The sequence below is a fragment of the Didymosphaeria variabile genome (assembly GCF_027946475.1).
Source record: "Didymosphaeria variabile strain IMI 356815 chromosome Unknown scaffold_1, whole genome shotgun sequence".
Classification (NCBI taxonomy): Eukaryota; Fungi; Ascomycota; class Dothideomycetes; order Pleosporales; family Didymosphaeriaceae; genus Didymosphaeria; species Didymosphaeria variabile.
In genome coordinates, this window is record NW_026611620.1 from 5,037,775 (window position 1) to 5,063,633 (window position 25,859).

The following is a 25,859-nucleotide window of genomic DNA, read 5'->3' on the forward strand; positions in this document are numbered from 1 at the left end:
AGAGTACGCCTCGACTATTTACATGTGCTCAATCGGCTCCTCTGGAAGCAGCGGTTCCGGCTTCCTCTCGACGCAGCTCTTCAGCGGCGGCCTGACCAGGTCGTTGAAAACGAAAGTGCCGTACACAAGTAGTGCGAAACCAAGCACCTGAAGCCATTTGAACGTCTCCCAGCCGAGTCCGAGAGAGACGACCCAGATGAACAGAGTGCGGCAGGTGTCGATCGTGGAACGAGAGGTCGCGGAGACGGTGCGCGTGACGCTAAGTCCGAAGAAATTGAAGCCACTGTTTTCGTCAGACCATGCGTTGAATTGGAAGGATGGCTTGACTTACCCGATGCTGATCATGATAAGAACAGAGCTGATCGCGATGGCAGGGAAGTGTGTCATCTGGTATAAACCCTCCCTAGCATTGAAGTACTTTTTTCCATTCGCGAAATGCATGATGATCATGATGAGCAGCGTGACGAGGAAGCCGAAAACGCCTTCCCAACCAACCACCTTGATAGGTTCCATCGAGTACTTCTCCATGATGCGTTCTTCCAGCACAAACTGGGTGGCCGTGAATATTTGCGCGCCAGCAATCAAGAGTACACCAATAATGGTCCAGACTGCCGGGCTTAGTTTGGTAATAGCGATTTCCTCCCGAGTGCTCATCGCAGTTTCCGCAAGCGCTGCGTGCGATGGAGTCGCCTTGTCGTCCTTTGTGATTGCGCCTGCTAGACCGACTATTGCGACACCAAAGACCACCACGAAGAGGGAGAACCACTTGTACAGCCCCAGATGTCTCTTCAAGAACCACACGCTGAACAATCCAACAAAGAGAACCAATGCGCCCCTGGTCATTTGGTAGATACTCGCGGCGGTGAGCAACAGACCTATATTCATGAGAGTTGTGCCTGCAATGTCGCAGCATGCGGGTAGGGCCAGAAGCAGCACGTTCGTTCCAGTAAGCGGCACCCGTCCCTCCTCATCTGGATGCGCAGGTAGCAATGGGTTCGCTACATCAGGTGTTTCGCTGCCATCCGACGCGGGTGTGGCAGCTCCGCCCTCGGGGATCGCTTCGTAACCGGCTCGGCGTGACTTGAAGCGCTGCCATGCGGAGAACAGGCCGATGACGAGCCAGCAGCCTGACTCGCCGATGAACATCTGGAGTGTCTGCAGAACGGGTTGTTCGAAGTGCTTCCGGTCCTCCTTCGAGGGCGCATCGCAGTTCTCGACGCATTGCATGTCCTAAAGTGAGGCGGTAAGCTGACAAGCTCCGTGAACCAAGTATGAATGTTGTTTGGACTCCCGTACCTGATACTTTGTCAATAGCGTATTGCAGACGCCTGTAAGCAGCATCATAGCCACAAGAAACGGAACGACGGCTTTGACCGCCATGGTGGTGACGGTGTCCTGTATCGGAGCTGTGTGCCTGTTGGTGTTACCGAAGAGGTGATTCTGCGGGCTGGAACAAAGCAGAACGCCTCCGAAAGAGGGTTACGGATTCTTGAAGGTGTAAAGATGAGATGGAAGGCAGAAGAGCGAAGAACAGGCAGCTCGCGCTGCGGTCGGGTGGTGGTTGACTCAGGCAAGGCGGCGCGTGGTGTTGGACATAGCTTCCGGATAACGATAGCGATGTGGGTACCGCGGCTGTGGGAGACGCGTGACGTATCACCTGCACCGCAGTCAGGCCGCTTCCGTCCTCCCTCTCCACAATTCGATCATCTGGGTACTCCGAGCGACCTGAGCTGGAAACCATAGTAATATGTGAACTTTTTCGGTTGCTGTCTTATTTTCCATAGCCTACATATAAACGCTGGGCCTACGGGTGCGAGTCATGTCAACAGCATACTAGGTATTTATATGCCCGCTTCCAGATCCTAAAATGAAGCCGATGTCTTCACAAGGACGACCATTGGGTTATGTATCTTCATCCCGTACTTTGTCCTCTCTCGGGTACAAATAAAATCTGCCATCAACGTGGTATCGTGAACATTTCTCAACTTTCACGGCGGACGATACTAAAACCTGACGAGAAACGGCAATGTAGTATCAGGTCGCAGCTTTCAACACGTACTATAATGCGAATTACCCTACGCTATAAGATAAAACACCTATAGCTAGCCTCTATCTCAACGCGAGGGACCTTCACCAATCCTTTCCGTCCACACGTCCTAGAAAACACAGCATTTGTAATTAGTACCTCCCGGGCACAAATCTGTCACCCTCGTATCAGCATCACAACAAGCCAACTCCCATTCCAAGCAGGAAAACTCTAACTCACTACTCTTAAAACTCCCAGCTCCCGGGTTCCCCCTCGGACACCCATGGTTCGTCCACGAGCAGTAGCTATAACCATTCGGATGGCTATGATCGCACGTATTCACATAGCAGCACTTTACATCTGCTGGGTCGTCCGGGCAATGTCCGGATATGGTACTGCCGCCGTAGGAAGCGCACGTCGATGTCTTGACGCAGATACCGTCGTAGTAAAAATCTTCGGAGCCTACACAGTGGCCGTTGAGGGCCGCGGAGGCGAGGAAGGGGAAGGCAAGAATGAGAATGTTCGGGAGCATGATGGCTGGTCAAATGCTATGAAAGGGCCGGACGCCATCTTGCTCGAGGAGCAAGGCTGCTTTTATAGGGCAGAGAAGAGGTAGCTCGTGTAACTCGTATAATGTGTAGGAATGCATGTACGTAAATGGGGTCATGGTTTTGGACGTGACCCAGTAGGAACAGACAAACATAAGAATAGAATCTCGCGATTGTACTAGAAGCCTGTTGCATGCAGGTCGGAACGAATATTGCTCGTATTGTAATTCCATCGGGATCGTGAGAAGCCACCTGCCGGATGTGTACAAAATATTCGTCTATTTTGTTTTCTAGAAGCATAGTGTATGCATGGAGCTCGTATTCATCTCTTGGGATTTTTAAGATAGGCGAAGGCCAGTAAAAGTACTGCATAACGATGACTTGCTAGTTGGTAAGACAACATGAGAGCGGGGTACGTTAAACACTGCTATGCTCCAAGTATACCTATGGTACGAGCGAATAGGAGAAAAGATACTTGTCTTAACAGTCGAGATCATTCTCACAGCCTCGCTTCCGCGCGAGTGTATCGGAGCTTTTAAGCGCATGCGCAGCATTGAGTCCGCGGACTTGGGGGGGCTGATTCACCAACCACTCGCACGCGCACTAGCGAGGATCGACCGACCGCGCCGACCTATCTCCACATCTCCACACATCGAATAACGCATCTCGAACTCTCCTATTCTACGAAGGAGACGCGTACGTGTTCCTTCCTCACTCACTCAAGTACACCCTTGGGCTCAACGCTGTGATAGTGTGCAGATTGTGCATAGCCTCGGTCGCCTTTCCAAATTCGGGAGTGATAGTCGGCGCCTAAGTGGTTTCAGTGTTTCGTGCCATAGGTACCTTGTACAACGCTGTCCAGTCAAGCGCTTCATGTGTTTCATCTCTTGCATTTCACAAAACGAGGCGATATCAACATTCTGCACACTTCTCGATGTAGCGCACTGGCCGTCCGTAGGTGCCCGCCTAAGGCATGGAGATCCGGGGCCGGACTTGCGTTTTGAAACAGAACCGTTCGCGACCATGTCCACCCCAATTTCTCCGGACTTCTTATCTTCCTCCCTGTCTCTTTCCTTGTGAACTTTCGACTTTCTTGCATTTACACTCTTTCTGTCGGTCGCTCTTTTCATTTTTGCCTGTGGCAGTCACTCATTCATTATGCATTCTATTCTTTACACCTCAGCCGCATGTCTACTAGCTGGCCGGGCGCTCGGCTTAGTAGCGCGCGCAAATCTACCTCCAAAGTTCACAGTCGAACCAATAGGCATACAATCTTCAAACTTCCCAGATGTATACAGAGATGGTGGTGGCGGAGGAACTGTCAACGGTCTGAACATCATGACCTTCAGCGACACGACAACAACCGCAGGAGGCATAAATGGCTCAATGAAGGGTTTCGCGGCCAACACCATCGCATACGTAGGCCAGAATGGTGCATCCCTAGACAAAACCACCGATTTCGGAATGAACGGCGTACCCACCATGCCCGTTCCATTCACACAAAATGAAACTCAGTATACCGCCGATCACTTCGACAAAGACGGTACCCGTTGCGTCCTTTGGCCGCAAAGCTCCATCGCCACGATACCCACTCTTGATGGTCACGAATTGGGTCTTGGCGTTTATCCCGTTGCTATCTACGGCGGCAACATCCAGGGCGACCTGTACAGCACCCTCGTCGAAATCACCGCAGATCCGATCGCAGGCCCGAAAGTAGAGCGCGTGGTACCCCAGCTCTTCTACGCGGATGAAAGTCCCCTGTATGGCGGCTTTAGCACTATCGTCTCCCACGGCTCATCCAACTCATCCAACTCATCCGACCTCTACCTCTTCAGCAAAGAATGGGATGCCGCCACCTTGACAGGAGGTATGCGGGTCGCAAAGGTTCCTGTCACGTCCTACAAAGACCGCACACAGTACACCTACTGGGACGGCGCAACGTGGACTTCCGACCTTGCTGCTGCGTCCAAAGCTCCTGCGGGCTTGCTTTTCGCAAGCAGTCTCTCCACTGGTGACGTATTCTGGAGTGAATACTACAACACGTATATGGTGGTTTATTTCAACTCTTTCGCGGATAGCACCTTTTACATGCGCTATGCGCTGGAGGGTACGGTGACGGGGAAGTGGAGTGATGAGATCAAGCTTGCGGCTACGCAGCCTGGTACTGGGCCGCAGCCGTATAATTATGCTGGACACGCGTATCCGTCGTTTGGGGAGAATGGAAAGGAATTGGTCTTGAGTTATACAATGGCGGGTGGCGCGTTGACGGATATGATCAAGGTTACGTTCGACTGAAGATGATTAGAAATATACCCTTCGTTTATAGGTAGAAGACTTGTGAATACGATGTTGATCGTCATGCTGAGTATATCCTTGAAACGAATCACTGAAGAGCGAGGAAGCTTTCACACATCGCATGCAATGGCTGCATCTGTTCTAGAGCCATTAGCTACACAACTTAGGCTTCTCGAACTAACATAGAAGTGTTCGATTTGCAAAGCAGCGACCTGCTCACCTCCTCTTAGCACGCCATGAGAATTCGTGGCGAGTACCTGTACACGAGCTCGCGTCAGCAACGCGGTATTATCCATGCTTAATAAGCTGACCCCAGCACAGCAACACATGCCTTGTATCCCTCATACACAGCTAACATGTTACTATTGTCGATGGCGTTTTATGATGTGCGAGTCGTAGATTTCAAATCATGCCCCTCTTTACGACCCCACTTAGCGCCGTTCACGACGTCGACGTAAGTAATCATCATCCTACAAAAGCTTCGACCCCAAGCAGACCCCAAGCTCTCGCCTCATAATACCGTAGAATTGCGATTCTACATCAAGACCAGTGAACTCGTAAACCCCCAAAGCAAAACAGACCTACCACGTAGCTTTCAGGAACAATGGCGGATAACTCGGACATCACGCTATACACCACCCAAACGCCCAACGGCATCAAGATCTCCATCACACTCGAGGAATTAGGGTACGTCGCCTTATCCCCTTGCATGACTTCCATGCCCGTCGTACACACGCTTCTCGCTAACCCATCCCACCAGCCTCCCCTACACCGTGCACAAAATCGAATTCTCAAAAAACACCCAGAAAGAGCCGTGGTTCCTCGAAATCAACCCCAATGGCCGCATCCCCGCCCTGACCGACACTTTCACGGACGGCAAGACCATCAATCTATTCGAAAGCGGAAGTATCATGCAGTACCTCGTCAAGCGGTACGATACCGAGCATAAGATTAGCTATCCTGAGGGGTCGAGAGAGTGGTTCGAAATGAATAACTGGCTTTTCTTTCAGAATGCGGGGGTGGGGCCGATGCAGGGACAGGCTAGTATGTCTCACTCACCCTTTTTGTTTACCTCTTGATCTTGTGTGCGGAGGGAGGGGGAGGAGTGGGTAGTGGATGTAGATTGGAGGAAGCTGACTGCCACGTGATAGATCACTTCACGCGGTACGCCCCGGAGCATATTGAGTACGGGGTGAACCGGTACCAGAATGAGACGAGACGGTTGTACGGTGTGTTGGATAAGCATTTGGCTGAGAAGAATATTCCGTATATTATGGGGGAGAAGTGCACTATTGCTGGTATGTTTTCTTCTCGTCCGTCTAAGAAAAGAAGACAGAAAGAAGAGGGTCTTGAGGACATCTCATCAACGATAGAATGCAAAATGTATACTAACATACCCAGATATCGCGCACTGGGGCTGGATCGCAGCCGCAGGCTGGTGCGGCGTAGACATCGACCAATTCCCCGCACTAAAGGCATGGGAAGAGCGCATGGTATTCCACCCTCATCTCTCTCGATCCTCATACCTTCGTTCTATCTCAAAATCTCCAACTCCTTCCCTTCCTCCCCACATGAACGCACGCTGACATTCCCCAGGCCGCCCGCCCGCCGTCGAAAAAGGCCGCCACGTCCCCTCTCCCCACACCATAAAAGCCCTCCTAAAAGACCCAGCAAAAATGGAAAAGCACGCCGCCGAGTCGCGCGCCTGGGTGCAAAAGGGAATGCAAGACGACGCTAAGAAGTTGCAGAAGTAAGTCTGCACGCATTCTCCTGTATGAAAACATGCGGACGTTGTGGTACGTGCTTGTCGTTTCCAATCGCCCTGATACTCTTACCATGCTTTTGTCTTGCCTTTTCCTGTAAACGGCGCGGAGCACAACATCTCGATGCTTAACAGATGTGTTATTGTTGGAAACCGCATGCTATGCTACCTTCCGCCTACACGGGAAATAGCACAGCACTGGCTTCCGCTTCCAAGCGACGTACCTTAGTACACCGGCCCTACACTATACGTGGGTCAACTAAGCCCCCATCTTCCAGACTGCACACCCCCAGCTCAACCCAAACTTTCTTTTGCGGGGAAGCCCCGTTGTGTCTTCGCTCGTTCTGGCCCGTTTGCGCTGCGTAAGCTCTAGTATATATGTTGACGTTTTATGGTATGGACAGGCTGTGAGGTTTGCGGTGCGCGCGGAAAGCTTAGACGGCTTAAGAGGAGTCAAGATGGGTTAAGGTTGGGGCGCTGGGAGATGGGGCGAGGGATGGTCGCACAAACCGAGATGCGGCTTGCATGATTGCCGGTTCCCGTGACGGAAGCGGTACGGGTGATGTGGGTCTTTTCGTAACGAGGGTACCGCACCCTGTGATTTTGGACTTCGTGATACCTCCAGTCGTCGGACTCCGCCCTGGAGAATGAAGTGGCGGACATGTTAATGAGCAATGCAAATTTTTCCCTGGTTAGTGTTCTGCAGTGCATACGGGGCTTGCTTGAAAAATGCATTGCGAGTCCGGAAAGAGGTGATCAATCTACAGTTCCCCAGAAGCAGAAGCAGTCATGATGCTCGCCTCCAGGTTAGAGCATGTTCGCGCGTACACAACCGGGCCTGCGCATAGAACCTCAATATCAGTACTGACACCGTCACTGCATGTCGTCGTCATACGAGCAACAAATCAACGCCTCCACACATTCGCCTCCCACATCTTGTTGAGTCCCTCCTACGTACTTCATCAATGCAAGACCACGCCAGTCTATAATGCCCTCACATAATCCAATTACTTTCGCTCCCCACCCGCACGCGATCCGGCCCCTGCGCATTTCCCCACAATCAAAAGCACACACTCCGTAGCACTACAATGGAGCTCTAGAACGACAGCAACAACCTGCATCTCGACACCTAGCTGCAGTACCATAGAATCTTCCAAACAGCTTCTGTACCCGATCTGCGAGGCCCCGCCAATCTACCCGAAGCGGCTATTAGAACTAGGGGAATTCCTTACAGCATTTTTCTCTTCTGAGCGAATCGTGCGTGGAAGCCTTACTGCAAGCGTGGATAAAACATCGGATTAAGGATTGTCGCTAGGAGTAATGTTAACGGCGTCTGCACGTCAATACGCCTACGACCGATCGCGAGATGGGTTATTGTCCGTAAACGGGCTATAGTCCGCGGGAGGGCCGCTATAGTAAGGAAGTTGTATACGAGGTGCGGATTTGGTCGAGTGAATATGAGGGTTCGAGCGTCTACCAGGCGAGAGCCGCAGTGCTCGTGCGACTTCGGTTCCGGTAGCTTCCCGTCCCGAGAGCAACGTGGCCGACGGGCGCAAGTACCTTCATCAAAAGCAGGCCCAGATATCGGGACTTGAAATGGCATTGGCCAACGAGACGAGCATTGAGTGGCAGTACAACCTAATTACAAGGTCAGCTGGTCCCATCGGATTCGTCCTACTCATATTAAGACGAATCGAAGGAGGCATGGATAGGCACCGCGAAGATCGAAGTGGCAGTGAGCGCATGCAACCTGCTGCACTCCACAAACGGTTGTGCGCCCATGCTGCCCTGGCGCAGGAGCAAAGACGTGCATGCTGTAGAGGTTTTCTAGAAGCCTGCAGGCTCTTTTCAACCCTAGCCACTAGCATCCGGTTCTTTTGACGCCAAAAGAAAACGAAGGAAGACGAGGAAGCATGCACATGAGCCGGCGAAGCCATACCCTGGTGGTTGCGGGGGATGTGTGGCTGATCGGCACCGGGGTGGTCCATTCAGGCAAAAGCGAATAAACTCTCCACGCGCGTAGTCGAGCGACCATTCCCGGCATTGCACCTACAGCAAGACCCTGCTTCTACCTCAAAATAGTACGCACTTTCGTGGAGCCGTAAGTTACCCAGAAAAGTGAACGTAATACGGTCCAAATGAGTAGTGTGGAGTGCATGCGAACTGGACCAATGCATGGGTCTTGGGTCCTGGGTTTAGGCCAGGAAAAGCATAGTTGGGATGTGGGGATTTTGCCGATATGCTTTCCTAGCCTCCTGCGCAAGCGTGTGTCGTCTGTCTGAAAGGGTTCAGATGCGGACGTGAGCGCGGTGGACTGCCACAACGTCTACCGGTAGGGCGGGCGAATCAGAGGTGGGCATATCGCATATACGGGCCGGTGACGCTGCGGCCATGGTGTTTGATTGCGACCATGCGATCAGGAGAGTATTGTCGGAAAGATGGAAGGTTTTCTGCAGTCATAAGGGTGGCGTTCCTAGACCCGACCAGTGCAGTTTCATGTCAAGTTGGAGGCGAGTCTCTTCAAGCACGTGGTTCGTGCAGGTGTGCGGATATTGTTCTGGCGACAAGGCTGGTAAAGATGAAAGGCACACCCAGTGCAACCTTCCAGGCCATCTGGAGAGCAGCTAAATTACGCAGAGTTTAAGAGATGCTTACCTTAACGGGCCATGTATAGGTTGGGTTCGGGATATGAGGCACGCCATATTGCAGATGCTCTTTGTGGAAAGTAGCATCGTCAGCAACTGCAAGGTCCGCATCCAAGCTCGTAACACGAGTGACCTCAACGGCTTGAGACGAAATGATGCTGCGGCCACAGTTCTGAGGCTGGCTACGCGAGCAGCAGCCGTCCTTGTTTTGCGCCGTTCGCTGAGTGGACGATGGCAGCGAAAATCATTCCCTCCTGCATGACAACTCAGGAGGACAGCGTCGCTACCGGATTCCTGGATCGCGTCGCGTTGGTTGCTGACGCCTCGGCCAGCTAGTTGAACTGCACTTGGGGTACATCAAGGGCATGTGAGCTCGACGACAGTTGTATGCGCTGTGCCTTTCACGAGTCATTCACCGTAGGCGTTGAATCGCGTCGCAGGCCGACGGGATCGCCAACGGCGTTTCGCGCTTCGTAGTCAGCGTCATGGCATGCAGCTTCAGCATCGCCTTGAGACGAGAGATTTCGAGGAGCGTCAGGGTGAGCGCATAGGTAAAGCAATACTTGGATAGACTTCTGTCGTCGTCCGGAGCAAAGGAAGGGCTGCTATAGCTGGGGCCTGTTAAGAAACGCGTTAAGAAATGTCCGGCCGTGCTGTAACGGAGGGCTTGCTCGGAGGGTCCACCGCTGGTCGATTAGGTGCGGGAGGGGATCCGATCAGTGCTGGTGTGGTCAGGCGACGGCAGCCATGGCCAGGGTGAGCGACGACGACTGGCCGCAGGTACGCCCAGTGCACCGATGGGGACGGCGCGGCCGCGGTGCGTGAATGATGGGAGCGGGTGTTGACGTGAGGTCGGCGGGCAGCCCTAACGGAAGCTGGAGCAGGCATGATGCGGGGCGCCCGCCTTCGCAATTTACCCGGGCAGCACTAGGCCGAATCAGCGAGGGCCGGCTAAATGGATGAATTCACTCCTCCCCCGCAACCCTGCAACGACTTGCCTTCCAGAGACCAGGTGCCGTGTGCTAGCTGCCCCAGATCGTCGAGCCAATCCCCCAGGCTTCAATTAACGGTGCGGCTTTGTGATATTGTCTACGACGTGATCTCGCTTCTCGAAGCCTCGTGGACGCATGGAAGATTCAAGCCACAGATGCATCCCTGGTTTCGGCCCATCTTGTCCAGGATTCGTAACTCGGACCTTGTTCCTCGGCACTCTATAGTCTTCGCAGAGGCCCACCTTTGACTCCCCAAGTATCCCATGACCGCTCAAGCATTTCCGCCGTGACCACAACCTTCGTCCCTGCTGCCACCGTCTCAATTCTTCGCCGGACGCACCCACAATGGAGAACCCTACCGCAGAAACTACCAAGCTAGAGCGCAGAGGATCCGCTCCCGTCAAACGCAGAGTCAGTCGGGCGTGCGACCATTGCCACCGGATGCGAACCAGATGTAACGGCCAGTCACCGTGCTCGCGATGTGTTGGTACGATAGGGATACTCACGGTAGCGCAATTGTCACTAACATGTTCACAGAGCTCGAGTACGTTTGCCAGTACAACCGAGAGAAAAAGCGGAGAGGAAAGGTCAGGAGACAAGCCTCGCGTAGCTCATTGTGGGGTTGACTGATGACTCTAGGTACCACGACACATCCAAAAACAGCGAGAAGAGGCTGCTGCACTGAATGGCCAACCCAATGCGCACCAAGAAAATGGCCTGTCTATACAGACGCAATTTGAAAGCTCGGAAATGGACGAGGAATTATGGTCGCCCTCAGAACCAACGCCAATTGCACATCATTTTCCAGGCAAAGACGAGATGCATCATGTAACATCACCGACTATGCACGCCCATATGATGCCACCACCAGATTACCCTCAAGATCAGAATCACATCAAATCGCCAACCCATTGGCATGAATTGGCTTCTTGTAAGTTTGTCGATACTAATAATATCAGACTTGTACTCACCAGAAGGTCAGCTGTGAGCTTCAATCCACCAGTAACGCATATCATGATCGACCCGCTGCTGCTAGGACCAGGAGAAGGCCTTGCGCAACCCCAAATGCATGCTCACATGGGAAGAAATGAAGAGCTCATGTATGCCATGAACGAAATGCATCTAATTCCGGACACCCGCACGCCGATATCGGTTCCGCCTGAATTTGGAAATATGGGGTATCCAATGCACTTTGCGCCCGTACGACAATCATCACCACGCAGTTACGGGTCTGTCGACACTGGATCGCCTCAATCCGGCATCAGCGCGGCGTCGTCACATCCAGGAATACTGCCATGCAAGTATCCAGTGCTGAAGCCGTTACTACCTCATTTAGCCAACATCATGACGGTTCCGATGGCGTGCGATCTTCTTGAATATTACTTCCAAAGCTCGTCTTCAGTGTTTATGGAACCCATATCACCGTACATCCTGGGAACCGTCTTCCGAAAACGCTCTTTCCTGCGACAACACAAACCGCGGAAATGCAGTCCTGCATTGCTTGCGAGCATGCTCTGGATCGCAGCCCAGACCTCGGAAGCAACCTATCTGACCTCATCTCCGTCGGCAAGAGTGATCTTCTGCCAGAAATTGTGGAAAGTCTCCATCGACCTCCTGAAACCGTTGGTCCATTCGCCAGCGTCCCATGGATTCGCTCAGAGCCACGCAAACATCGTAAATCCTGCAGTACATGACGCGTTCGGTGTAGAACGCGCAATGGGACAACTTGAAAACAGGACCGATTCGGCAATGCCACCGACCAGCACCATTGACGACGTGGCAACGTACATGAACCTCGGCGTGGTGACTTCAGCAAGCGAGTACAAGGCCGCTAGCCTGCGATGGTGGAACGCAGCCTGGAGCCTAGCAAGAGAACTGAAACTGGGAAGAGAGGTACCACAGGAGTCAACAAAGGATCGGGATACGGGCGACGATGCTGAAATTGGAATGTCGGACTGCAGCAACTCGGGCGTGCATATCCCTGCAGGTACCCCCCGCAGCTGCTCTGGTTGAGGAAGCAAAAAGAAGAGAGACGCAGGCTGTGGTGGCTGCTGTACATGATTGAGTAAGTACCTGTCGCGCATATATCCGAATTCGCATGCTGATCATACCCCAGCCGCCACTTAGGGCTATGCTACAACCGTCCGCTAGCGATGCTAGACAACGAATGTGAGGATCTCTACCAACCAGTCCCAGACACACTCTGGCAAGCCGGAGAATTTTACACCGGTAACTCAGGCCCCAAGAGGAGAGGCCTCTCCTTCCAATGCACTTCACACGATGTCTTCGGGTTCTTCCTCCCGCTCATGACCATCCTCGGCGACATCGTCGACATGAACGCACAAAAGAACCACCCGCGCTTCGGCCAGCGCACATCCTGGGAGTCATTCGAGTCGGAAATCACGCACCAACTCGAGCGGTATGCATACAGCCTCCAGGAATTCAAGACGCAGCACGGCTGCGGTGCACCCGGCGACGACGCCGCGGATCCCATTCGTGGAGAATGTGCCCACCAAACAAGGAAGGTCGTCGCGTATGCAACGCACATCATGCATGTGCTGCACATCTTGCTGCACGGAAAATGGGACCCCGTCGCGCTGTTGGAGGACGACAACATGTGGATCTGCTCGCAGTCGTTCCTGTCCGCGACGTCGAGCGCCATCTCCGCGGCGCATGCCGTGGAGGAGATCCTCGAGCTGGACCCGGATCTGTCCTTCATGCCGTACTTCTTCGGCATGGTGAGTACTGCCCCCACCGTACATACTGTCGGTCCGACACTCGCTAATCGTGTTCCAGTACCTGTTGCAGGGGAGTTTGATTCTCCTTCTGCTTGCAGACAAGCTGTCGACCGAGACAAACGATGGCGTCATTCGAGCATGCGAAACGATTGTGCGCGCCCACGAGGCAGCTGTCGTCACACTCAACACAGAATACCAGGTATGCTTCTACATCCCACTTGTTCCCGAAGCTCAGCGCTGACCCCCTCCCAGCGAAATTTCCGCAAAGTCATGATTTCAACACTAGCCCAAATAAAAGGCCACAGCCACTCGCGGGAAATGTCCCCCGCAAAACGCCGCGAAGTCCTCTCCTTATACCGCTGGACGAGTCTGGGTAACGGTCTCGCGATATAAAAAACGATGGAACGGCGTCCTCAACGCCACTGTATTATTATGTATCACGGTTCATCGCCACATCAGCATAGTCGGTTTTCCTTTCACCACTTCCAAGATACCAGGGACAAAAGTCGCAACTTGCATAGTTATAGTTACCAGCCTTATCTTCGCATTGAATTATTTGCTCATCACTCTTCATTCGATGCTCGGGCATTTCCGCGTGCTAATCCATCCTGTTAATGCAGTGTCTGCCATGTCCACGCGTCTTCCCACCCTGTTCCCCCATCGCATCTTGCTCCTTCTCATATAAGCATATTCTCCGACACGTACCTGCGTCACGCACCCCGTCCCCCACGCTCCCAACAACCTGTGCACCTCACACCCCCACTCGGCACGCCTCCACCACGGGCTTCAGACTAGCTCCGCGTTCACACGGCCATCGCTTCATTCGAATCGTGCTCCGAGCTTCCGCTCAAAGCCTGATCCGAACGCTCAGCTCCGACTCTAGACTGCGCGGAGCTCTCATCACCAGCCCTTACTTTCATGGTTTTTGTTCTTCCTCGTGTCAGCTTTGGTGGTGCTTCTGTTGAGCCCCGCGGCCTAGCGACCACCACCCAATGGAACTGCACCAGTGTGAGGCGGGGGTCTAAGTGCGTTTCGGACCGCGCTGTTTGGAAAGAACAGGACAGCGACGCGCGGTGTGGAGGCTGAGGAGGTGCGGGTGCACACTGGGGACGGGAAGGACAGAAAGGAGGAATGAGGAGATTTATATCTAGGATGGGGAAGGTTGTTGGAAGACGTGAGATCGTGGACCATGGTATGGTATGGTGTGGTGTTATGGTGTGGTGGTATGATGGCGGGCCAATTGCAGGTTAAGTTTGAATACGAGGAGGGCACGATGGAGTCCCCGCAACACGATGTTCTACCATACCTAGCGGTCTCGTAAGCCATGCAAATAACCCCAAGAGTACCTCCAGTACATCTCCGTGAGGTCAAAGCAAGCCTGGCATTATCTCCGTCACATGACCGCGCATCAGCGCCACGCCCACCAGCGACATCCACGCCCTACGCCCTACAAACGACATCCCAACCCGCACTCCAGAAGTCACCTCACCTCATCTTCATGTTAATCTCAACATCGCCAACTTCCCAGCTAAATACGACTCCTACCCATCCACCAACCACATCCACCCCAATAACCTCACCTCGAACCTCCCTCTCCAAAACAAAAGAGATGCAGATCCACCCCCGACCTCCATCCCCACCACCCTCTCCACCATCCACACCCCTACACCCCGCACCTCATCGCCGCCCTAAACGACCACCACGTCAAACTCGCCAAGCTCGACGGCCCCTTCATATGGCACGCGCACGCCACCAGCGACGAGCTCTTCTACGTGCTCTCCGGCACGCTACGCATGGAGCTCGAAGGGCGGGAGCCAGTGGTGCTGGGCGCGGGCGATGTTTTCGTTGTGCCGAGGGGCGTGAGGCATAGACCTGTGGGAGAGGGGCGAGCGTGGTGATGGTGGAGAAAGAAGGGACGGTGAATACGGGGGAGGAGGTGGGCGAGAGGACGGTGGAGGTGAGGGATGTGAGAGGGGGCACTATGTGAGCTGAGATGCTCTGGGGATGAATCATGATGTTAAGATATTAAGAGCATCAGATGGTGATGTTAGATACAGACGTAGATCCGAGCCGGACGCGACCCGGAGCCGGGCCCGGGGGAAGGGAGTGCACGTGACCCGCGTATCTACCATAAAAGGGCACAGATGTACTCAATGTAGATCTTTGGGCGTCTGCAAGTCCCGATGCCCGTTTATGCACGCCTGCTGTATATTTAAACCGCCTTGCAGGTGTCACCTCCGCATCTGCACCTGCACCTGCACCTGGGCATGCACACGATCACGAGGTACGGTACCGCGCAACGCGACAGTGACGTAAAAACAATTCTCTATGACATGGCCCTGACTGCTTTTCTATCTAGCTACGGGAAAGATCCTACTGGATGCAATGCGCGAAGGGGAAACGTGCGAATGGATATTGAACGTGAACGTGAACATTGTGAAGCTGAAAAAGGACACCGCACCGTTGAAAGGATCGTAAATGCATGCATCAGATGAAGGAAAGAGTTTTAGATGACTCATAAGCTCTTCTCCACCTTCATGACCTCTGCGATGCCGTCTGCGACGGCCTTGACCTTCTCCTCTGGAAGCCTCTTCAGCGGCTTGCGAGGGTACCCGCCGTAGCCGTAGTATGACTGGATTGCCGATTTGGTTCCGGGAATGGCTGCCTTGGTGAGGACCCAGTCGCCCTTGCTGAGGACCTTCTGTAGCTCGAAGGCTTCGGTGTATTTGCCTTCTGCCCACAGGTTCCATACCTTGACGCACGTCTTGGGGATGACGTTGGCGCCACCAGCAATGATTCCGGAGCCGCCGCTGGCTGCGGTCTGGGCTGTGAAGTCTGCCATACCACCGAAAGCCATGTAGCCGCTGCCATTGCTCTTAGTCGTTACAGAGTCGGTGGCCAGAGCTACACGTGTGAGCTTGCCGGTGTTACCGCATGTGAACTTGGTTCCAACGATGTTGGGGTGCTCCGCCAACTTGATGATAAGATCGCTGTCCATGTCGATTCCTGACACTGCGCCGGGGTAGTTGTAGAGAATGACAGGAAGCGGTGAGCTGTCAGCAACCTTGGTGTAGTATTCCGTGATGGCTTCCTCATCGATAGCATAGCGGTAGTAGCTCGGGGGAACTATAAGGACGTATTCGGCACCGGCTTCAGCAGCTTCTTTGATTGACTCAATAGTGAGCTTGATGCCGTGCTCAGAAGCACCGGCAATCACGGGCACATTTTGATATCCTGCCTCGTCCAGAGCCTCGCGCGTTGCTCGCGTGATCGCTGCCTTCTCTGCGCGGTTCAAGTGTACGGCCTCTCCATTGGAACCCATGGTGACGAGCCCAACCAGACCGGCCTCGGCCAGCCGTACTGCATGCTTCTTGACGGTGGGAATGTCGACTTCTTCCGTTTCGGGGACGAAAAAAGTCATGGTTGGCGAGTAGATGCCGGGTCGGAGCGGCGTGCGCTCTTTGGATTGGCCATTCGCGCCATTGGCGTGGCCGTTTGAAGACATTTTGAAAATGGAGGTGTGAACAGAAGACTGAAAGAAGCTGCAACGCAATGACAGAAATTGGGGATCCGGATGAGAGGGAACGACTGATCAATAGCAGCTCAGGCGTTGCGCAGGTCGGGTCAGCGATTAATATAACAGCGAGAACGGGGCATCGGTGTAAAGTAGGGCATCTGGACTCGGCCGCAGCCCAAAGTCATCCCACCCTTCGTTCGCTCATCCATCGTCACTTTGGTCGGAAACTTGTTGCGCTAGAGCCTTTCATTCGCCGCGAGAGCGTAGCTCGACGTCAAAGAAAGCTAGAGCCGCCTTAGAGAAGCGTCGCGTGCATGAGAAGTGGGCCGAGCGATTGTCGCAAGCGTCCTCGGGGCGTATTGCGCGAGAAGCGGGACGTGTTGCGGCCTTTTCTACAAGGTGGCTAAAATTATCGAGGTCTCATGGGACGAAATACCGACTGTGGCAGAGTGGATGTCGAACATGGCGCACCGCAGCAGCATCCCTGTCGCGTACCGGACGGCGGAATGATTTCGCACGAATCGGGCCGCAGAACGAGCCGTGGGGTGCATGTGTCGTAGTCTTGGCCTGGGGAAGACAGATTGCTGAAGTCGGCCGTGGAGCTGGACGACGGGATGCCGGCAAAACATGGACGTGTGCCCCTCCAAGGCTGCCCCTCCTTCGCGGAACTAAGATTCTCCGTCTGCGATAGGAGGGGCCATGGCGTACTGTAGCTCTGCAGAGGCCGATTCAAACGCCGACGGGCGTGGGCAGCAGCAGCTTCTCAAAGCGACTGCTCTCCCAACAGCTCGATCCCTTGTTCTTTGCATTGTGCCCCTCCCAACAGCTTCGAAGGCGATACCAACAACAACGGAACATGGCGCCCCTCGAAGTGCTTATGGTCAGTCACCCTCCCCAAGACGGCTAGAACCTCCATGGCTTTCGTCTCAGGATGAATGGCCGCAGGGCACCGGTTTTGCTTTTGTTGTCAGCGATTGATTGCAGGCATCACACCGCCTCTTCTTCAGACTCATCAACGAAGCGGCTATGCTAACAAGACGACCAGGTGGGAACGGGGGAGTACACCACCGGCTTCGTCGGCGGAGGTGCGTCGACTTCAGACAAGAAGGTGGGCGTCGTAGGATTGACGCTGTTCGATCTGCGCCGGCGCGGGAAGGTGGGAAACCTGAGCATGGTGGGCGTGTCAGGCGACAAGTTCCCGGCCATTCGTACGTCGCATGGAAGATGCATGAATGCAGGATCGAGCGCTGATCATTACCAGGTCAGCATCTTGAGAAGAACATCTCGCAAGCGTACAATGGCCTGGACGTGTCCTTCTCCGAGTTCCCCAAGGAAGGAAAGCGCGACCCCGACGCGTACAAGGAAGCCATCGACGCGCTACCCAAGGGCAGTGCCAGTGAGTACCCGCGTCCAGCCGATCGTGCCTTCCTGACACCTGCCAGTCACCATCTTCACGCCCGATACGACCCACTACCCAATAGCCCTGTATGCCATCGAGCGAGGACACCACGTCCTGGTCACAAAGCCCGCTGTGAAGCTGCTTGAGCACCACCAGAAACTGCTCGAGGCCGCCAAGAAGAACAATGTTTTCGTGTACGTGGAGCACCACAAGCGATTCGACCCCGCATACGCCGATGCACGTTTCCGAGCCACAAAGCTGGGCGACTTCAATTACTTTTACTCGTACATGTCTCAGCCGAAGAGCCAATTGGAGACCTTCAAGGCATGGGCCGGCAAGGACAGTGATATCTCATACTATCTCAACTCCCATCACATCGACGTCAATGAGTCCATGGTACCAGACTTCAAGCCCGTCAGGGTCATGGGCAGTGCCGCAAAGGGTATTGCAACCGACCTTGGCTGTGACCCTGCCACTGAAGATACTATTACGCTTCTGGTCGATTGGGTGAAGAAGGATGACCCCAGCAGGCGTGCAACTGGTGTCTACACTGCCGGCTGGGCAGCGCCACAAAAGGCCGGTGTCCACTCGAATCAGTATTTCCACTACATGGCCAGCAAAGGAGAGGTCCGGATCAACCAGGCAAAGCGCGGCTACGATGTTACTGACGACGACACTGGCCTTCTGTGGTACAACCCGTGAGTCCCATCAGACCCTAATCTTAGAGTTTCTGTTAATGGCGAACAGTTTTTACATGAAGTACGCCCCTGACGAGGAAGGCAACTTCGCCGGTCAGACTGGATACGGCTACATCTCATTCGAGAAGTTCGTGGATGCGGTCAATCAGCTAAACGAGGGCAAGGTCACGCTCGAGCAACTGGATGGCCGCCCAATTCCTACCCTAAAGAACACCATTGCGACGACCGCCATTCTGGAGGCTGGTCGAAGATCGCTGGACGAGAACAGGCCGATCGAAATCGTCGAGGAGAACGGCACGTGGTCACTGAAGTAGAACGGCTCTTACGAGTTGATGTCATGACCTTATGTGAATATTTTCAGCATTCTATCAATACTTCGAAAGTTTACTATCAAAACAATTCGCCAAAAGCGACTTTCTCGATATCCCAATGTCCCAAGACCATACCAACTGATAAGGCGACAGCATATATGCACACACGTCTTTGAATACGAAGCGCTAACATATGCCACAGACCTGCTTGCTCCGGGCTAACGTGTTTCTCTCGGCACAGGAGGGTTGGAAACGTGATTGCCATCGAATGTAAGACAAGAGCAAACAATTGACTTACCCTGAGCCTCACGGGGGCGTATAAAATCAGACAATGAGTTCAGTTTCTGATACTGTATAAGTCAACCTGAGTCGAGCCGAATATCGCACTTATGTCTACCTCCACGAGTGAAAATAGTATTGCGATATCGTTCGCGAACGCCAAATTGACACAAGCGGATCTCAACAACAACATCACGAGTCAGAGCTTCTTGTTCACCGACAATATTTTGACCGCTTCCTTTAACGTTCTGCAGCGTACACTTGATTGTCCAGCTCACCAGGTCGCACTGCTCAGCCCCAACGAAGCGCAATTCTGTTACGCTCTCCGGCAAGCTGATGTGCACAATAGTCCGGACTGGGACCAAGACTACGAGTCGCTCATCGAGACTCTTGCGGATAAGCACTTCGTCATACTTCCCATCAATGACGGTTCGTTTGGCGGCCACAATCCACCCAATCCTGATGGCGACGCCGACCAAAGGAACGTTGACGCAGATACAACCGATGACGGTATTAAAGGCAAACACTGGACTCTTGTTGTTGCTGATTGCAGAGGTGCAATCCTAAAGGCGCGCCACTTCGACTCTTTCTGTACCAATCCCAACGATGTCACGCTGAACAGGATCGTCGCAGAGGGCACAATGCACGGCTTACGGCATTTGCTCGAAGCCAGACATCGGCCGTATCAAATACAACACATTCCATTTCGTGAACCATATACTGGCTACGACTTCCTGCTTTACGTCAAAACCCCACACCAGGTCGGCGACAAAGGGCTTGATCTGGCTGCTTGTGGACCCTTCGTATGGGCTCTTGCCAGCTGGTTTGCCGGCCGATTCTGTGACGGCACGAATGAGGGACTTGGCATATCCGGTTTCGTACGGAGGAAGGGGAATTTCAAGAATGGTAACTTCAAATCTGAGGCTGTGAGGCAGCGCATAAGGGAGGCTCTTGAAAAGCATCGAGATCAGCTCATCGGCATTTGGAACACCGCCGAATTTGAATTCATAAGTGCGATGGAAGGCACGGGGAGTAATAGAGAGACAGAAGATACGATCCAGGCGACGCTTGGTTCGCTAGGCGCAGATAACTCATCGTCGATGGCCAACACTGCTAGTGGAGGGAACGATGCCAACAACAGACACGGCCATAACGACGAGGACAATTTATTCAACCGTCTGGCAGTAGACCAGAATGGATGGTGATCATCCTCCCCGGAACATCCGATTGCCCAGGTGGGATCTAGGTATGTGTGCAGTAAAGGAGCTTTCGGATCGCCTTGGTAACGTCAGGTTGCATAGTCGGACCGTGCAGCAGTGCGGCTGCGAAAGGGTCATTAATGATTGTGATATCCGATATCACAGGTATGTCTCTAAAGCCTTTTCCAATGTCTATGGTACATCAACTCATCTTGAGCCACGATCCACTCTTGTGAAGTTTCTGTTGGTGCACCTTGACTAGACTTACGCCGTTATACAAGATCAATACTAAAGTTGTTCGAGTGTACATGCGTCGCAACACCTCCATAGATAAAACAGGCTACAGTATGCCTACCTCTGAGTCTACAAATCAGCAAAGCGGTGGGTATCGTGGACTAGGATGGGGCAGGAAGCAATTGGATTTAGGTTCTCGGATACCCACTCTTCCGTCCTCTTCCGTAGCACATGGGTACAACTCAACAGAACATCGCCTGCTCTCCACACAAGAACTACTGTGGAGACAGCAAGCGAGTATGTCCTTCCACTCACTTCGATCGGCAGTGTATAGCGTCGGTATCGTGCCAACAAGGAGGCGCGAGGCGTGTGCGGGTACTGCCTTCCATGCATGCAGATGCTAACGGCCAGGTCCACAATAATTGATCGAGCATCCTGTGAAAGATTGGTGCCGATATCCAAACTCCCGTCTCTTGCTAATCTTATTTGGACGAAGCGGCGTGCAAAACGACAGGGTTCGATAGGAGGTTGTCAGTGCGCCCCACGGATTGGGCCAAGCTCGACTCCAGACCGGGCGACCGTTTTGCGAATGTGAAGCTGCTCTGCCCCAATACATCGCCCTCACTCGCCATTCTTTGCCGTACTCGTAGCACCGGTTCGGAGCGACTGGGAGGCGAGCTGGACGTCCACAGCCGGGTCTACCATTCATTTGTTCCTTTCTACCCTTGCCATTTAATTGACTTCTTCCGAGCTGCAGGGACGTCCCGAAGCGCATACAGCCCCCTCCCTACGCCGACTTCTTGCCGCCACAACAGCTACAGCTGCAGCTGCCGCTCCGTTCGCAGCAGACGCAGCAGAACAACATTGACTGCATCTTGGAGAGCATCTCGAATCGAGCCTCAGCCGTGCGCGACCTCCCGCCATACGCACAGGACCACGGTTGCGCCTGCCCGCAACGCCCCTTCCCTAGCCGTGAAACATTTCAGAACACCACAAACTTCCACTGCACCGCATTGCGACCTTGGAACAAGCGAAAACACTCCCGAGCTGTATTTGCCCTGCGTAAGCGCTGAAGTTTGCCTGCGTGTGGCCCGGGTTTTCGGCGTGCGGCACAGCATCTCATGGCTGTAGCATCTCGACAGCCACTTGCAGCGGTCCAGCAATTGACGCCGCCCAGCAGCTCTCACGGCGAGAGAGGCTCGTGGGACTTTGCAGTGCCTCTGGACTCCGCGGTACGTACTTTCTTTCCGTGACAAAATTCATGTCACACGGGCAGCGTCATGGGCGGGTCTAGGGGGCGCTATCTGCACTATGATCCGTTCCCGCAGGTAGCGCCAACTATGATCGCGCCTCGTTATTGAAGCCCAGCCCTGCGCTTTTAAACCTTGGAAGCAAACGTCTGAAGACGTTTTCAACGTCTCTGTACTGACTCGGTTCGACAGAAGACCGCGTTTCCGAACTACGAGCCTCCCATGTCCGACGACGTCGCGCCCGCGCATCCCTACTCTCCGCGCCAGCCACTCGCTTCGCAACCAAATGGCATGTCAAAATCCAGCCGTGCGAATACCATCGATTCGCAGAACCAATATCAAAGCGGGGACTATGTGTCTCACCCGTCACACCAGGGATTTGAGCGGGGCAGGACAGGCAGTGGCGGTGTTACCAGTGATGGCAACGAGGAAGATGGCATAAAGGAATACTACAAAGCGCACGAGAAGAATGGCAGTAAGTCTAGGGGCAGGAAGAAGAGCTCGAAGAAATTTCCACAGGGCTGGGTTGAGGCGGAGAAAGACCAGAACAACTGGATTCATCGCGACAAATTGAAAGAAATTGAGACCAAAGAGCTGGAAGAGTTTAGCATGCGAGTAGGCCGGGCAAGTCGGTCGAACAGCAGGTCGCAGAGCGCTGCCAGGACCCAGTCGAGAGGCCGCGCCGACTCCGAGCTCACCGACGCCATGTCGAATGGAGACGACCGCCACGACTATCCCCGTATGATCTCTCCCATACCTGCCGAGGACGAGGAGGAAGAGCTCCCGCATACAGGCTGGGATATACGGTCGCCTGCCGAGATTGAAGCCGAGAGGGAACAATTTGCAGCACGCGGCAACGTCATCAGGCCTAGCACGTCTCGAATACCTGTAGCGAAAACCAGTCCATTGCCCGTTCCCCACAATTTCGTCGACCGAGACCATCCTCTTCCAAGACCAAGAAACGGCAGTGGCAGTTGGGACTCTATCGCCGCGAACGGAGCTCGTGTAAGGAGCGGAAGTATGTCCAGCCAGATACTGCTGGACGAGCCCTACACTGTTGGGGATGCTGGACGGAGCCCTGTAAAGTCTAGCTTCAGTATGCCGACGTCACCTATAGACGGCCAAGCACCGAAGGCGAAGACACCGGGTAAAGCGGCGCCTGGCTCTCGAAAGACGAGCGGACCGAAGCCAGGTGCAAAGCCACGTAATGCATCAGCGGGCCCCCGGAACGCATCAGGAACGTCCCCAGTCAAGCGTCCTACCACGAGCGGCGGATCGATATCTCGGCCCACTACAGGTCATCGGCCAGAAGGCGAAGCTCCATGGATTGCTACTATGTACAAGCCTGATCCCAGACTCCCACCAGAACAACAAATTATCCCCACGCACGCCAAGCGCATGCAGCAAGAGCAGTGGGAGAACGAAGGTCGTGTTGGGTCCATGTACGACAAGGACTTCCGGTTGCTGAACACGGATGAAGGTCCCGATAAGAGAGCGTCCTCAATCCTTCCACCCATCGATCTCGAGAAAGCACAACAGGACCAGACCTGGCCGCTACCGAGCCCAGAGAAAACGAAATTCGATCCCATCGACACCACCACCTCCAAGTCTCCCACCAACGAGCAGGGCAAGTTCAAGCTTACCCCAACCATATCTCAAGGCCCCACGTTCCCTCCTCGCGCGCCTTCCCGCGGTGGCCAGGAACCGAAAGTCGCTCCTCCCATAGCCCCCGTCACACCCAAGGACACGATCCGTCTTCCCGAGCCGCCAGAAAACGAGAAGGAGAAGAAGGGCTGCTGCTGCATCGTCATGTAGCGTTTTTCATTTTCATATACCCAGACATTGCACCACCCAGCACATACCTACCAAGGGGCGTGGCGTTCTTTCTCATCTATTCTTTTCCCGGAGTTCCCGGCGCATAGCCCCATTGTTTTCACATCAGATGTTTGGCTGATAGCGTACCAGCGGCTTGCTGATATCCCTCATCTTTCCTTCTGTGTCATTTTATACCTTCCGGCCGCTTGCATCGGCTAGTCATTGCTGTCTTTTTCTTTCCGTATCTTGGATGGGTGTTTGGGTTTGCTAGTCAAACAAGGGGACTGGGCTGGAGGGTGAGGTGAAGTTGGGTTTGATAGTACTTACTTCCCCCTACGATATTATTGTTAGTGATGGGGGCTGTGCTGGGCATGGAGTGAGTGACGGCTAGTTTTCGTGCAGGTGTAGGGGAGAGGTACTGCATAGGTATGAACAGACTGTTAAACTGTTGAACTTGGTGTGCTGAAGCGTAATGAGTGAGTGGTTTGAATTCTAGCTGAGCGCCCTGATATCAAGACGCAGGTCTCTACTGTAGATGCGATGGGGTTCTACGCATCCTGGTATACCGCGAGCGGTAGTGCACCCCTGATTCTTGCCGGAGAACGCGTTGCTAGGCGGAAGACGGTTGGTGCTTGAGCGGAGGGTGTCTGCCGGGATGGCACATGCATGGAGCTCGATTTGATGTATCCTGGCGTACCTCGAGGTATAGTACAACGCTCATTTCTTTGTTGTTGGAGAACACGTCGCTGGTCTCGGGATAGGGATAACTGATGCGTGACTTGATGTGCTGGACTACTGCCTCTGCGGGTAAAGCTAACGCTAACGTCTAGACGACACACACACGTGCCGGATATCTTCATCCATTCCATCCATTTCATCCATTTCATCCATCTACCTACCCTTCGAGCTCATTTTAGCGGTCACACTATCACGCACACCTCGCTCAGGGGGTTTGGCGAGCAAGGGAGGCAGTATACACTGCGGAAGACCGAGGGGGAAGACGACGGCATGGCAGGGGGGGGATCCGAAAACGGATTCTGAATGAGTGTGTGGGGGAGGGAAGGAGAAGGAGAAGGAGAAGCGTGAGTAGGGAGGATGTCGACATACATATGGATATGGTATGTGTTGTGTCACTCATTATACAAGCTAGTGCCTCCCGCCCCAACATTTTAGTTCAAGCTTCACTTCAACCTTTGCAAACTCAACGGGGCATCTCAGAAGATATGTGTGTGTGGAAGCGCAGGACACTTCGCCAGAGTAGCCGTTATGAAATTAAACTTGGGGCGTGGGTCCTCGTAGGTTGGGTATAAATATAAGAGCTTGGACAGTCTGGCTGAGGTGAGGGTAACTCAAGCTATAATATGTCTGAGAGATAGTATTGTGATATTATGGAGCTGGTGGCTATGGGTGTAGTGAGATGGAAGGTATACGGGTATAAAGTTTGTTCTTTGGTGTCGGCCACTGTGCCCCTTGCTTATCTGCTCCATACTTGGTTATCTCCATTGTGGAATTCTCCTTCTTGACCTTCTTACCCGTTCGAGCAAGCTTTGCATAAACCAACATTACAAATGTCTCGAGTTATGCCACTCCTGCCAGATTGCGGGCGCTTGATCATGCCTTTCCAACATGTGCTATGCGCACCCCGCGGCCTCTTGGTAGCCTTATTTCAGCACTGTTATGATGATGATACTCGATAAGCTAACTGTCGAAGTTTGTGTTCCGTTCGCGCTGTAAAGCCGTGTGCAGTATACTTTCTTCATCCCAGGTAGCACGGTGGTAGAGGTATAATCGGACTCCCAGGTGGCGGCCTTGTCCAATCATTACTCGAGGTTAGATTCATTGCTGAGATGATCAGAAAGGAGATATGGAACGTTTTCAGGAAGAGTATTGCTCAGGAGCAAAGGCCATAGAGAAACCGGATCGGAAAGTACGGCACGGCGGAGTGTGATTCAGTCAAGTGTTTTATCAGTATGGAACTCGAAAGACTTGAACCCGAAGCAATAGACAAGATCTACAAGAGCATTCTCCTTTGATGGATGATGCAGCCAGTGATAAGGCTCCCCCATAACGACTATTCTAAGCCACCATGACGGCGTTCTCCGGCCGTGGTTCTACAAGGTCTTCTTTAGCATCACCACTCAACTAGCCAAA

At 53.5% G+C, this 25,859-nt stretch overlaps 7 protein-coding genes across 7 annotated transcripts; 5 read left to right on the plus strand and 2 right to left on the minus strand.

Moving 5' to 3' along the window:
• Positions 1 to 18: 18 nt before the first annotated feature.
• On the minus strand, positions 19 to 1,380 carry N0V89_001631 (uncharacterized protein; the record flags this gene model as incomplete). Its single annotated transcript, XM_056210442.1, has 3 exons — positions 19 to 283; positions 332 to 1,230; positions 1,297 to 1,380. 3 exons carry the CDS (start codon positions 1,378 to 1,380, stop codon positions 19 to 21), a joined length of 1,248 nt encoding a protein of 415 aa, XP_056077264.1.
• Positions 1,381 to 4,056: 2,676 nt separating this feature from the next.
• N0V89_001632 (uncharacterized protein) lies at positions 4,057 to 4,869 on the plus strand (the record flags this gene model as incomplete). The annotated part of the gene is made up of 2 exons (XM_056210443.1): positions 4,057 to 4,062; positions 4,090 to 4,869. 2 exons carry the CDS (start codon positions 4,057 to 4,059, stop codon positions 4,867 to 4,869), a joined length of 786 nt encoding a protein of 261 aa, XP_056077265.1.
• A 7,456-nt stretch (positions 4,870 to 12,325) lies between these two features.
• N0V89_001633 (uncharacterized protein) lies at positions 12,326 to 13,399 on the plus strand (the record flags this gene model as incomplete). The annotated part of the gene is made up of 4 exons (XM_056210444.1): positions 12,326 to 12,333; positions 12,385 to 13,006; positions 13,065 to 13,205; positions 13,259 to 13,399. The coding sequence occupies 4 exons, from the start codon at positions 12,326 to 12,328 to the stop codon at positions 13,397 to 13,399; spliced, it is 912 nt and encodes a 303-aa protein (XP_056077266.1).
• A 2,122-nt stretch (positions 13,400 to 15,521) lies between these two features.
• On the minus strand, positions 15,522 to 16,511 carry N0V89_001634 (uncharacterized protein; the record flags this gene model as incomplete). The annotated part of the gene is made up of 1 exon (XM_056210445.1): positions 15,522 to 16,511. One exon carries the CDS (start codon positions 16,509 to 16,511, stop codon positions 15,522 to 15,524), a length of 990 nt encoding a protein of 329 aa, XP_056077267.1.
• An 868-nt stretch (positions 16,512 to 17,379) lies between these two features.
• N0V89_001635 (uncharacterized protein) lies at positions 17,380 to 18,934 on the plus strand (the record flags this gene model as incomplete). The annotated part of the gene is made up of 5 exons (XM_056210446.1): positions 17,380 to 17,403; positions 17,569 to 17,731; positions 17,785 to 17,919; positions 17,966 to 18,620; positions 18,670 to 18,934. 5 exons carry the CDS (start codon positions 17,380 to 17,382, stop codon positions 18,932 to 18,934), a joined length of 1,242 nt encoding a protein of 413 aa, XP_056077268.1.
• A 386-nt stretch (positions 18,935 to 19,320) lies between these two features.
• Positions 19,321 to 20,415, plus strand: N0V89_001636 (uncharacterized protein; the record flags this gene model as incomplete). Its single annotated transcript, XM_056210447.1, has 1 exon — positions 19,321 to 20,415. One exon carries the CDS (start codon positions 19,321 to 19,323, stop codon positions 20,413 to 20,415), a length of 1,095 nt encoding a protein of 364 aa, XP_056077269.1.
• Positions 20,416 to 22,362: 1,947 nt separating this feature from the next.
• RPS12_2 (40S ribosomal protein S12) lies at positions 22,363 to 23,708 on the plus strand (the record flags this gene model as incomplete). The annotated part of the gene is made up of 2 exons (XM_056210448.1): positions 22,363 to 22,368; positions 22,413 to 23,708. 2 exons carry the CDS (start codon positions 22,363 to 22,365, stop codon positions 23,706 to 23,708), a joined length of 1,302 nt encoding a protein of 433 aa, XP_056077270.1.
• Between the last annotated feature and the right edge of the window lie 2,151 nt (positions 23,709 to 25,859).